Below are 14,577 nucleotides of genomic sequence, written 5' to 3'. Positions count from 1 at the left end.
AATGCTCCTCCAGAAATAGCCTCACAGAGAAGTGGTGAATTAATATTTCAGTTGTGCTGCTGACTCAGCCCAGACTGTGATAGATCTGTTTAGTTTTTTCTCTTTTCTCCCCAGCTATCAACATTTTGTTAACATGTCTTTGCATGTTCTCCCCAGCCTTTTGTTAACATGTTCTCGCCAGGTGTAAACCTTTTGTTAACATGTCTTAGCATGTTCTCCCCAGCCACTATACCATCCCATTCCTATCCATACTCTCTTTCTGCTCGTTTTTTTTCCCGTCCTTTGTGGTCAAAGGTCAAACACGTATTCCCAGTCCAGACAACGGTGTAGAACATGGAAATGTTGAGACACAACAAGTAGAAGAAACAATATTTATTATACTCTATATACAGACATTTACAGAAATATTCAATATTGACAGTAGTTATGCTCCTTTAGGTTTACGAATCACATCCATATAGAGGACGTGCCTTGCTTTAAGAAAATGTGTTGCTGTTACATTTGTAACAGGTGGTAACTGTTATTATACAACTGTTATAATACATTGTTAACTATTATATGTTGTGTGCTTATTGCTATTGCTAAGAAGGCATATGTTAAACTAGCAACTGTAATTACTAGCGAGCAAATAATAACAAAATAACCATCAACAAATCCCTCTGCTATAGACATGGTTATAGCACAATGTAATTCAACTTCCAGCAATGTCCAGTTCAGTTCCAGATAGTGTATGTGTATGTGTGTCATGCCTTACTCTCATACCTTCCCTCACAATCCTGGTGAGAGTAAAGCCATTAAGCTGGTAACAAGAAGTAGGGGGGTAGTGATCCTTCCTGCATTGGCCGGAGGTTGGTTCCTAGTCCTCTCCTTCTCCCTCTTCGCTGCTCTCTCCTCCCCCTCCCACTCCTCCTCTTCCTCCTCGTCCCCAGGCTCCGTGCCTGTTTCCTCCTCGTCCTCCTCGTCCCCAGGCTGCGTGCCTGTCTCCTCCTCGTCCTCCTCGTCCCCAGGCTGCGTGCCTGTCTCGTCCCCCTCCTCCTCATACCCAGGCTCTGTGGCGGTGGCTGTGTGTGGGGTAGAGCTCTCTGTTGTCTCCTTCTCAACATCAGGCTCGTCTGAAGGCTCGGGGGCATCAGGCTCCTCAACATCAGGCTCGTCTGAAGGCTCGGGGGCATCAGGCACTGGGGGAAACAGTGATGAAAATTCAAAAGGCACTCGTACATCTGAGCAATCTTTTTGCCAGTGCTTTGTAACAATTGGACAATGAGGGAAAAAGGAAACCGCACACTGCTTTTGATAGTATCACTGATCTTTAATAAGCTTTGATGTGATGAGAAAACAGTGATGAGAAATCTAGAGCTACGTCTTACAAACTGATTACAGGGTCACTAGTCCATAGCAGTCAATCTATCTCCACAAAGAGGGGATATCATGATCAACCACAATTGGCTGGATACTGAGGTCAGGTTGGAGAGGATGAAGTTTGACACAGGAGCGAGATAGTGCTGTGAATTAAATGGAGGGGGGGGGGGGGGGGGGACGTAGTGTGATTGATAGGTGCTGAATTCTTACCACAGAGGTTCTGGTCACATCGCGGCACGTTGTCTGGGCACTTGGAGCACCATTCACCTTCCTCATAGGGTTTCTCATCCTTAAACTTACCTCTGAAATTTAAATGAAACACAAGTCAATGGTCACTCAGTCAGGGCTGTAAGTCAGGGACCAAACCTAACGCGAACCCTAACACTAACCCTAACCACAACCCCTAACTCTAACCCTAACGCAATCAGTGAAATGCAATTGTAAGGATTAATTATGTTAATTGATGTATTCTTAGACATCGTCTAAGTGTGGAAATAGGATATAAGTGTGTAAAGTTGTACATGCTCTTTGGTACCATACTTACTTTGGGTAATAATTGCAGACCAGGAAGGTAACTTTCTCGGAGGACAGCCCCTCCATGGTGTCACAGCGATGAGCAGCACAGCCCACAGAGTGAGAGTCCGCCCAAACCATCTGAAACACCCCCATCAGTCTGATCAATTTACAATGTCTTCATCGTCACCATCATCATCATCATCCCCCACCATCACAGGGGTTATACACACAGGAGGAAGCGCGCCAAGGAATATTCAACCTGTTACAGTTATAGTACTGTCTCAGGTTATCAGAAGTCTAATTCTACCAATTCAGTGACATTGTCTAGCATCTCTCTTTCTGGGTCTCTCACCTGAGTGTAGTGTCCACACATCTTGTCGTCCTGGCAACTGTTGTTGTTGTAGTCGTAGTCTAGGTGCTCCAAGAACCACTCCTCCATGGTCATGTTGAGGTCCAAGGGCTCATTGGACACAAACAGGTTCTCTCCCGTGTTCAGCAACTCTAGATCCGGGTTCTGTTCCCACGTACACTTCACAGCGTAGCCCTCAGCTAGGATCTTCAGCTTCTCATCCCATTTCTGCAGGGATAAAGAGACAAACTGTCACACTACCGTCAGTGGTCCTCAGTAGCTTAGTTGGTATGGCAGGATGGTGGGTTTGATTCCCGGGCCCACACGTTCTTAAAATGTATGCACGAATCACTGTAAGTCACTCTGGATAAAAACATTTGCTAAATGGCATATTATTGTATTAGACTACAAGTAATCTGCCTGATTGCCTCTAACCTCCTGTATACTGGAGATGTAGTGCTGCAGAATGAGAGACAGGGGGAGACATTAACCAACATTGAGGACCATAACAGAACTCTGTGTATGTAGCCCACTGGACAACGCTCTTATATTAGTGTTTCAATACTATACTGTATTAATAGGAATCATACTATTCACCATATCCACCACATTGTAAGTAAGTTTCGATTCCTAAACTCACATCCTATTGTCCTGATTCTAAAGAGGATGGTGAACAGTATGTGTATTCTAATAGCATCCACTATGATCTGTGCTTTTCCCCCAGTCTAAATACCAGTAGTACAGGTTTGATAGATAGCACAGCACTAACAGATGGTATTACAAGAGGTATACATCTGATCATATCTGTAGATACATTACACTGTACTAGATTACATTACACTGTACTAGATTACATTACACTGTACTAGATTACATTACACTGTACTAGATTACATTACACTGTACTAGATTACATTACACTGTACTGTACATTAGATTACATTACACTATACATTAGATTACATTACACTGTACTGTACATTAGATTAGATTACACTGTACTGTACATTAGATTACATTACAATATACATTAGATTACATTACACTGTACTGTACATTAGATTACATTACACTGTACTGTACATTAGATTACATTACAATATACATTAGATTACATTACACTGTACTGTACATTAGATTACATTACACTGTACTGTACATTAGATTACATTACACTGTACTGTACATTAGATTACATTACAATATACTGTACATTAGATTACATTACACTGTACTGTACATTAGATTATATTACACTGTACTGTACATTAGATTACATTACACTGTACTGTACATTAGATTACATTACAATATACATTAGATTACATTACAATATACTGTACATTAGATTACATTACACTGTACTGTACATTAGATTATATTACACTATACTGTACATTAGATTACATTACAATATACTGTAAATTAGATTACATTACAATATACTGTACATTAGATTACATTACACTGTACTGTACATTAGATTACATTACAATATACTGTGCATTAGATTACATTACACTGTACTGTACATTAGATTACATTACACTATACATTAGATTACATTACACTATACATTAGATTACATTACAATATACTGTACATTAGATTACATTACACTGTACTGTACATTCGATTACATTACACTATACATTAGATTACATTACAATATACTGTACATTAGATTATATTAGTCACACCAACATTCCCATGTAAACTATTATCCTTCCTTATTAAATCAAACCTCTACTAAGGAACCTATAAGGAAACTTTCGGTAATATGTGTATCAGTGGTTGAGGAATGTTATCTGATCATTTCAGTCCAATTTGTCTTCAACTATTGGAATGACAGGACAAGAGGACGTGATCACACTTGGCAGATGAGGCCTGATCTTGACTGAGATTGATCATTGTTATGGTGATAATTTGTTTCAAAGAAATGCAGAGATGAAATATCGTACGAATGCATATGGCTTTTGTATTGTGAACTGTCCAGACAGAGAGGTCCAGTGTGGAGTCATGTGAAGTTCAGTTTATTTGTCCAGTCACAAACAAACACTTGTATTGAAGGATGCTAGTTGAAATTCCACGACATCTTGCGTCCTAGCCTCAGGACATCAGATCTCCTCCTCTCTGTGCTTTAACAAACAGAGCTGTACTGTATATCATTGCTGTGCCTCTGCCTGAGATAACAGAGACGTCATCCAGACCATCTGGTCAGTGTTACAGATGTGGGATCTTAATTTGAGCCAGTTTTCTACAGCAATCAAATAATCCTGCAGCAATAGGAATTACAAATTATTATGTGGATTATAATTCATGGACATTTCTTGTAGGGCCTGATCAATTTTTCATTAAGGCAAATCAAGTCTGACACAGTCAATTAATCACCAAGTAGTGACATAGAAACACATAGTAGCCAATTACATACAATATGGTTATGTTTTGAAACCTCCGTTAAAATTCGATTGAATCTTCCAGAATAAAAATAAAGAAATAAAATGAATTTCTCAGATACATATTCAGAATGCTGCGGATTTGCTGGTCATGACACATGATTCCAGTCCAATCCCATTAGTTCTGTAATGTTCTGAATGTTATGTTATGAACCCGTTCACTCTGCATTCTCAGTCCTGTTTACTGAAACAGGCATGAACATGAAATATGAAAATGGCCCCAGTGAGGTGTCCATCAAACCACAGAGACAGGCAGAGACGTCCCTGGAACCAGTCAATGGCAGATAGCAACTTAAGCAAGCACATTACACAGTATACACCCACCCACCCACGCACGCACGCACCCACCCACCCACCCACGCACGCACGCACGCACGCACGCACGCACGCACGCACGCACGCACGCACGCACGCACGCACGCACGCACGCACGCACACACACACACACACACACACACACACACACACACACACACACACACACACACACACACACACACACACACACACACACACACACACATTCCCATGCATTGCACAACACTGGACTCAACTCTGAACACCCATTCGCACTGAGGCACAGACAGGCTCTATCAACAAAGTAATTCCCGTAACTCTGGAGGTCAACAAAAGTGTGTCTTGGGATGACTTCTATAATGTTATATTCAGATTTAAATGAAGAAGCCCTGTTTTATGTCAAATTCCTGGTGTGGTAAGATTTATAAGGGATAATGCATCTTCTGCAGCACTGTGATTTAGTGACTAAAATAAGAGTGATTATTTATGTACTAAGTGTTCTGTATTACAACCAACTTTTGATCAGCAAAACGATGACTTTCTAGATGGTTATGATACTGTAGATGGTTATGATACTGTAGATGCAGCCAGAGTTTCGTTTTTGATACGAGACAGTTTTAAAGCTGAATACCAAACAGATAATTTAATAATGAACAGCTATCAGCATGACACCAAAATAAATCTCAATCAAAAAGACTATGCATCTACCTCCACCTGCAACCAACTCAAGATCAATTATACTACAGATTAGGCCCATGAGAGGAAATAGAGCTGCTAGCCATACCAGGAGACAGCGGGCTGGACTCCATCAATCCCTGCAGCCATACAGTAGGAAATCTCAGGATCCAACAAGCTCATCACCACAAAGGGTTCTAACACATCATTTCCACACCTGCTAATGCAGTGCCCTGACTGAACATGTCCCATCCTGCAGGAGACAGCAGATGCAGCTAGAGATAGCTGCCCATCCATCCTCCCCAGTCACGCAGCCCTTACCACTTTACGCATGTAGGTGGCACTGGGTACCACCTGGCCCCGATAACTGTTGTGCAGCTCCATGAGGGTCTCCGCGTCTTCCTGGCTCAGCTGGCAGGTGGCTGGACACTGGGTGACGATGACATACAGTCCCACCAGGCCAGCCCAGAGAGCTGTCCCCCTCAGCATGTCTGTCTGGGAAGTGAAGTCCTCTCTCTCTCTCTCTCTCTCTTTCTCTCAAGAATCACTTCAGATGTCTGCCGGTGTCAGACGGTGTGCCTTGCTGTTTGTCTGTTTCTGTATGCGAGTGTGTGTTTAGAGTGTGTGTGGGTGTGTTTTGTGAGTGTGTGTAGTGTGTGCAGTGTGTAGTGTGTGTGTGTGTACTCCAGCTGCTCTGCTTCGTCTCTTAGATGTACGGCTCAGCCTCCTTAGCCTGGGTATATTGAGAGGGAGAGGATCCACCCCGTTCTCCACAGGAGAACCACAACATCGACTCCCCTCCTCACCCTCACTAGGTCACATTACACGCTGCTCTGACTGGTACGCACCGACACCGCACCAGCCGAAAACAATCACCCTATTCTTACGAATCTGGTGTGATTTCAGGCAGGACACAGACACAGACACAGATTGAGCTACGTAGAGATACACGTCTCTGACTCACACACAGTTGGCCGTCACTATGTGCTCATTTGCTCTAAACACTGAGTCAGGACATAGATTTCCCCGTAGTGCACCAAACAGGAAATATCTTAAAACCAAGCATGATGAGTGAGCGGCATTAGGCAGTTGATCTATGTTGTGTATCTCACCCCGGTGTCATGTTGACTTTCGTTCTAATTCCGTCACAGCCCTTCATAGAGGAGACATTTCCACAGCTGATAATGTGATACTAAGCTTTGGGTTGGGTGGGACGCACAGGAGGCTGCTAATGGGAGGACGGATCATAATAATGTCCGGAACGAAGCAAATGGAATGGCATCAAACACCTGGAAACCATGGAAACCATGTGTTGGATGTATTTGATACCATTCCACTGACTCCGCTCCAGTCGTTACCACGAGCCCGTCCTCCCCAATGAAGGTGCCTGTGATTGGACGTGATACACCTGGCACATATACATGCTCTGTATCTTCCACATTTTGGTAGCTGCCAGACGTCTTTCTGCTGGGTGCATACAGGTTCCTTTTCATTACATTTCCAGGAATTTCCAAGAACACGTTTGTTTTTAGGAACACATTCATAAACACATGAAATGGGATTTTATTATTTCATTATGACAAATGTAGCAAATAAAGCCGTTTTCCCAGGTCATAATTCATACAATCCTGATGGAGCCGCGGGGAATGTACCGGAATAAGGTTCACATCCAGCACACGGAGACCATACATACATCATCTCCATGCTAGTTCATGTAATAATAATCCCCTTATGACTGTAGGGGAGGCCAGCCAGAGGTTTGCACTGCAGAACATCAACAGATGTGATGTGATGTTGTGCTGTCATTCATTCTAGTGGCGGACGTTCCATTATTAATGAATTACATATGCAGTACCGATCATATTGAAGTGTTCACAGTAAAGTGGTTTGTTTCATTTCTGCTTCACTAGACTCATAGACGGTGATGATCTTTCAGATCCTCAAAACGTCGTTGGTCCAGAGGCGTGGGGCCGTCCCTCACAGTAACCAAACACTCCAGCTGTCGATGGCCAGTGGCTCAACATGTTTAGAGAATGAAGTGAAACCTGAGACCTGATCAGCTGAACCTGGACCCTCCCAAAAAGCCTTTCTCCTGCACATTCTCCGTGACGGTAATGCCACGGGGAGAACAAGTACTAGAGCTGTTCTGAGAAACCTTGCCTGAGAGTAACGCTTTCAAAACAGCTGCGACTTACTTACAGGAAATGTACAGTATTACTACCAGCTGAGGAGAGGATTGCATTATTTAATTACTTCAACATCTGCAGAAATGATATCTCTGTAATGTGCTGTACCTCAAATCCATCCCCTGGTGTCCTACCAGTGGTGGCTGGTGCCATTTAAGATTAGGGAGGATTATTTTTTTTCTCCATATTTATATTACAACATATTGGATGACTGTTATTGATATTCTATTCACCCAGGTCAGTGTAACATCAATAGGTTTAGACTACAACATGATACTCTAATTCTCCCTATCATGAGGTTGCTCCAACCAGAACTACAAATTATAGTCTACAATGTAGGTGCACAGGTCGAGAGAAAAAAATTGTAATCACGGCGACAGACATTGACACATTCAATACCGCCTTGCACACTCTTGCCTGTATCTACAGTAGCTGATCTGGGGTGTAATCATTAGTCCAAACAGTTGCAAATGAGAGTTTCTATTGGACAAATTCAGGTATGTTTATCCCCATTGCATTCCGTTTGCTTCCATTTAAGAAACACTTTGGAATAAATATACCCCTAGATCACCCGCAAACACAGTTTACTTTCATAGCAGCCACATACAAACAGCATGATCACTTTGCTCGTTGTATAATTCTTTCTCACATCTACCTACTCTCCTCCTCTCACCTTTTCCCTTCGCTTGTGGACGTCAGTGCAGAACACAACAGCTGTCTGTGACCATGCAAAAAAAACTTTACAAGCCAAACCTTCATAGCATAACCACTACAGACAGCCTACATCGTTGTCACAATATTAGTTAACGTCATAGTCAACATAGCTACTAGAACTAACGCGTTGGTAAACCCACTACAATCATGCAGTATAGTGTACAGTCAGCAGTTAAGCAGTTACACCGCAGGCCCCAGGTGGCAATAAACTAATACGACCAAAAGCTTACCTTGACTTGGAAGAGTTCCAGTGTTAGTTAGCCATAGCCAGCTAGCTAACATAGCATCCCTCTCTGTTTGAGATGGGTGTTTGACTAGGCTAAACTAGCTAGCTGCATTTCCTAGCTAAGTGAAAGCGAAAGTGAAAAAAATACAATGAAATATAGCTAGCTCTATCTCTCTCTTGCTTCTCCTTAATTTTTGAAGAAATGAATTTGTTCAACTATTGTATTTCTCTTTGAGTCATCTACTCACCACATTTTATGTACTGCAGTGCTAGTTAGCTGTAGCTTATGCTTTCAGTGCTAGATTCATTGTCTGATCCTTTGATTGGGTGGACAACATGTCAGTTCATGCTGCAAGAGCTCTGATAGGCTAGAGGACGTCCTCTGGAAGATGTCATAATTACTGTGGAAGTCTATGGAAGGGGGTGAGAACCATGAGCCTCCTTTTTGTATTGAAGTCAATGTACACAAAGGAGGATGGTAACTAGCTGTCCTCCGGCTCCACCATGGTGCTACCCTACAGAGTGCTGTTGAGGCTACTGTAGACCTTCAAATCAAATCAAATCAAATTTTATTGGTCACATACACATGATTAGCAGATGTTATTGCAGGTGTTGCGAAATGCTTGTGCTTCTAGTTCTGACAATGCAGCAATATCTAACAAATTACACAACATATTCCCAATATACACAAATTTAATTAGGAATGAATTAAGACTATATACATATGGACGAGCGATGTCAGAGAGGAACGAACTAAGATACAGTAGAATAGTATAGAAAAAACAATATATACGTATGAGATGAGTAATGCAAGATATGTAAGCATTATTAAGTGAATGAGATACCGTAGAATAGTATAGCAAACAGTATATACATATGAGATGAGTAATGCAAGATATGTAAACATTATTAAGTGACTAAGATACCGTAGAACAGTATAGAATACAGTATATACATATGAGATGAGTAATGCAACATATGTAAACATTATTAAAGTGACTAGTGTTCCATTCCTTAAAGTGGCCAGTGATTCCTAGTCTATGCCTATAGGCAGCAGCCTCTAATGTGATAGTGATGGCTGTTTAACAATCTGATGGCCTTGAGATAGAAGCTGTTTTTCAGTCTCTCTGTCCCAGCTTTGATGCACCTGTACTGACCTCGCCTTCTGGGTGAGAGCGGGGTGAACAGGCAGTGGCTCGGGTGGTTGTTGTCCTTGATTATCTTTTTGGCCTTCCTGTGACATCGGGTGCTGTAGGTGTCCTGGAGGGCCGGTAGTTTGCCCCCGGTGATGCGTTTTGCAGACCGCACCACCCTCTGGAGAGCCTTGCGGTTGCGGGAGGTGCAGTTGCCGTACCAGGCGGTGATACAGCCTGACAGGATGCTTTCAATTGTGCACCTGTAGAAGTGTGTGAGGGTTTTAGGTGACAAGCCAAATTTCTTCAGCCTCCTGAGGTTGAAGAGGCTCTGTTTTGCCTTCTTCACCACACTGTCTGTGTGGCTGGATCATTTCAGTTTGTAAGTGATGTGTACCACAAGGAACTTGAAACTTTCCACCTTCTCCACTGCGGTCCAGTCGATGTAGATAGGGGGGTGCACCCTCTGCTGTTTCCTGAAGTCCACGATCATCTCCTTTGTTTTGTTGACATTGAGTGAGAGGTTGTTTTTCAGGCACCACACTCCCAGATCCCTCACCTCCTCCCTGTAGGCTGTCTCATCGTCGTTGGTAATCAAGCCTACTGCTGTTGTGTCGTCTGCAAACTTGATGATTTAGTTGGAGGCGTGCTTGGCCACGCAGTCATGGGTGAACAGGGAGTATAGGAGGGGGCTGAGTACGCACCCTTGTGGGGTCCCAGTCCTGAGGATCAGTGGAGTGGAGATGTTGTTTCTTACCTTCACCACCTGGGGGCGGCCCATCAGGAAGTCCAGGACCCAGTTGCACAGGGCGGGGTTTAGACCCAGGGCCTCGAGCTTAATGATGAGCTTGGAGGGTACTATGGTGTTGAATGCTGAGCTATTGTCAATAAACAGCATTCTTACATTTAGGTATTTCTCTTGTCCAGATGGGATAGGGCAGTGTGCATATAGATGGCAATTGCATCGTCTGTGGATCTATTGGGGCGGTAAGAAAATTGAAGTGGGTCTAGCGTGGCAGGTGAGGTAGAGGTGATATGATCCTTGACTAGTCTCTCAAAGCACTTCATGATGACAGAGGTGAGTGCTACAGGGCGAGTGTGTTTTAATAACCGTTTTGGTGACGTGAATATATTTAGTATAGTTTTATCTAAAAAGGAGAACTCTTTTAATGTTTCACTATTTTTCACTGTGTCCTACCCTCTCTTTACAATGTTAATTCAATAAAGACAAGTTATTTTAGTTGATTTTAACCTACTATTCAGAGGTCTTAGTAAAGTGATGAATGGGTAACACAACAACGTAAAGGCATTAAGCAGTCCCTCAACCCATCCTGGGGTGTTTCAGATGTTCCCCCTAGATGTATCCCTAGTCCTCCAGTACCACACCACCATTATCTTGACTGGATTCAACAGGCCTATGATTGGCTCCAGATGACCAGAGGAGAGCTCTGGAGATCCAGGCTTCCAATGATCTAGAGCCCAGTGCTGAAGTCATGGTGAGCCATGGTACGGCACCCCACCCTTCCCCAGGCCAACCTGTATCCAAGTCTTCTGACCCAAGCCATGGTTGAGTAAGAAGATTCAATCCAATCTTAGGGGCAAATTTGATTGGCACTTGGGTTTATTGTGAGTACCTGTAAACATTCTGATAGACAGTGTTTACATGGGTGGAGACTATGATTGTTTAATGGTCCATTACCAAAACAAAAAAATGATACAACCATTAACTTTGGCATGGTAACCAATGAAGAGCAGACTCTCTCTCTTTGGAAATGTTCCATCCTGCTTATCATATCATTACCTCAGAGAGCCATGAGTTATTATGCTTTTAGACAGTAATATGTTTAGGAAACCCTTCATACTGAGTTATATTACAGTATGTATTAAGTAATAGGCCATTAGAGTCTCACATGCATGTGTTAGCCCGGAGAGCTATATGGAGATGCCTGTGTGTGACAACATGGAGCTCTTGGGCGGCTGTCGCTGTCTTGTCCTTGACTCTGCTGCCCCTCTGCTGCGTCCTCTCCGTGCTCTGGCCTGGCTATTGCTTTGACCACCACGGTGGAAGAGTACAGGACGGTTTTAGGGTGGGGTGTCTGTCTTCCACAGCTGAGTATGACTTCTGCTCCAGGCACTGATTCATTGTGTTCGAGCCCTGGGGACTCCCGCAAAGCTCTCACCCCATCTGGAACATATTACATCACACGCCCTCAGTGCAGAGCAGCACTCTCTCTCTCTCTCTCTCTCTCTCTCTCTCTCTCTCTCTCTCTCTCTCTCTCTCTCTCTCTCTCTCTCTCTCTCTCTCTCTCTCTCTCTCTCTCTCTCTCTCTCTCTCTCTCTCTCTCTCTCTCTCTCTCTCTCTCTCTCTCTCTCTCTCTCTCTCTCTCTCTCTCTCTCTCTCTCTCTCTCTCTCTCTCTCTCTCTCTCTCTCTCTCTCTCTCTCTCAGGGTGAGTGCTGTGGGGAAGCAGGGTACTGGGGAGTGGCGCTCGCTGTTCGATTTGATGAATACTTTAAAGTGCTCCAGGACAGGTTAAATGAACATGTTATGCTTTGTGCTCTGCTTTGACGACAGAGACATATAAATTGTGTTCGGTAACTTGTTTTGATACTCAGGTCTTGACTTCTGATGTTGGCAACAATCATCACACATTACTTATACAGAAGTGATTGCAAATACGGATGTGTAATCAAATCCAATTAATGCAATGCTATAAACTTTTTCCAGAGCTAGAATTTGAGTATGACTTATCCTCTGGACCATTACAGGGACTTTTATCCTCAGGGATATTACAGGGACTTTTATCCTCAGGGATATTACAGGGACCTTTATAGTTGGGGATATTACAGGGACTTTTATCCTCAGGGATATTACAGGGACTTTTATCCTCAGGGATATTACAGGGACCTTTATAGTTGGGGATATTACAGGGACTTTTATCCTCAGGGATATTACAGGGACTTTTATCCTCAGGGATATTACAGGGACCTTTATAGTTGGGGATATTACAGGGACTTTTATCCTCAGGGATATTACAGTGACTTTTATCCTCAGGGATATTACAGTGACCTTTATCCTCAGGGATATTACAGGGACCTTTATAGTTGGGGATATTACAGGGACCTTTATAGTTGGGGATATTACAGTGACCTTTATCCTCAGGGATATTACAGTGACCTTTATAGTTGGGGATATTACAGGGACTTTTATCCTCTGGGATATTACAGGGACCTTTATCCTCTGGGATATTACAGGGACCTTTATCCTCAGGGATATTACAGTGACTTTTATCTTCTGGGATATTACAGTGACCTTTATAGTTGGGGATATTACAGGGACTTTTATCCTCTGGGATATTACAGTGACTTTTATCCTCAGGGATATTACACATATTGTTGTCTGGTGGAAGTTCTGGAACCCCTTTATGATGCTCAGAAATTCTGATCAGGAAATGACTTGTCAAAGAGACATAGGCTTTTGTTGTTGTTTTATTTCAATGCTTACAGTACATGGAGTGAAGAACACTTCAGAACCCCTAGAAGCATCAGAACACTTCAGAACCCCTAGAAGAATCAGAACACTTCTGAACCCCTAGAAAAATCAGAACACTTCAGAATCCCTAGAAGAATCAGAACACTTCTGAACCCCTAGAAAAATCAGAACACTTCAGAACCCCTAGAAGCAACAGAACACTTCAGAACCCCTAGAAGAATCAGAACACTTCTGAACCCCTAGAAAAATCAGAACACTTCAGAACCCCTAGAAGCAACAGAACACTTCAGAACCCCTAGAAGAATCAGAACACTTCAGAACCCCTAGAAGAATCAGAACACTTCAGAATCCCTAGAAGCATCAGAACACTTCAGAATCCCTAGAAGAATCAGAACACTTCAGAACCCCTAGAAGAATCAGAACACTTCAGAATCCCTTGAAGCATCACAACACTTCAGAATCCCTAGAAGAATCAGAACACTTCAGAACCCCTAGAAGCAACAGAACACTTCAGAACCCCTAGAAGAATCAGAACACTTCAGAACCCCTAGAAGCAACAGAATACTTCAGAACCCCTAGAAGCAACAGAACACGTCTCTCTGACTGGAGACATGCACTGACTATACTCTATGATACACAGCAATCTGTATTTCAACAGAAAATCGAAATACAGCATTACCAAATCAAAAGCATTAGTCATTTTCCAGGCAAGACAAATGCGACATAAAATCACTCAACTGACATCTGCTGAAATACAAAAATGTGACCCTCTCTGAAAATCCAAAATTAAATACTCTCTGAAGAGCAACTGACATTGTACTGGCAAAACCATTTGAATAATGTTACCATAACCTCGCTTTTTATTAGATTTGTCCTAGTGTGCAATAGCTCATGAATACAGCATTGTGAAAACCAATCAGAAAACAGTAAGACTAAAACATGCAGTGCCCCCTGCTGTTGATGATTTATATGTCACTATGTACAAGGATTGTATTGATAGTAATTAAACCGTGTGGGGTACAATATTACTGTTATGTAACATACGTTGCGTCTAATTCAATCAAAATATATTTCTATTTCTAACACATTCTTGTTGTATTATTTGCAGAGTGGTGTGTTACAATGTTTCAAAGGCAAGAACAGTCCCACACCGGTTGAATCAATGCTGCAACCAC

General features: G+C 42.6%; 1 protein-coding gene across 1 annotated transcript; it reads right to left on the bottom strand.

Annotated features, from left to right (window-relative positions):
• Positions 1 to 357: 357 nt before the first annotated feature.
• Positions 358 to 6,467, bottom strand: LOC139543003 (peptidase inhibitor 16-like). The gene is made up of 5 exons (XM_071349069.1): positions 5,974 to 6,467; positions 2,228 to 2,452; positions 1,904 to 2,013; positions 1,570 to 1,661; positions 358 to 1,178 (listed from the first exon to the last, which is right to left on the bottom strand). The coding sequence occupies exons 1-5, from the start codon at positions 6,139 to 6,141 to the stop codon at positions 769 to 771; spliced, it is 1,005 nt and encodes a 334-aa protein (XP_071205170.1). The 5' UTR covers positions 6,142 to 6,467; the 3' UTR covers positions 358 to 768.
• Positions 6,468 to 14,577: the final 8,110 nt, after the last annotated feature.

The sequence above is a fragment of the Salvelinus alpinus genome, chromosome 17 (genome assembly GCF_045679555.1).
Source record: "Salvelinus alpinus chromosome 17, SLU_Salpinus.1, whole genome shotgun sequence".
In the NCBI taxonomy this organism is placed as follows: Eukaryota; Metazoa; Chordata; class Actinopteri; order Salmoniformes; family Salmonidae; genus Salvelinus; species Salvelinus alpinus.
This window is presented reverse-complemented; position numbering and strand designations above follow the sequence as displayed.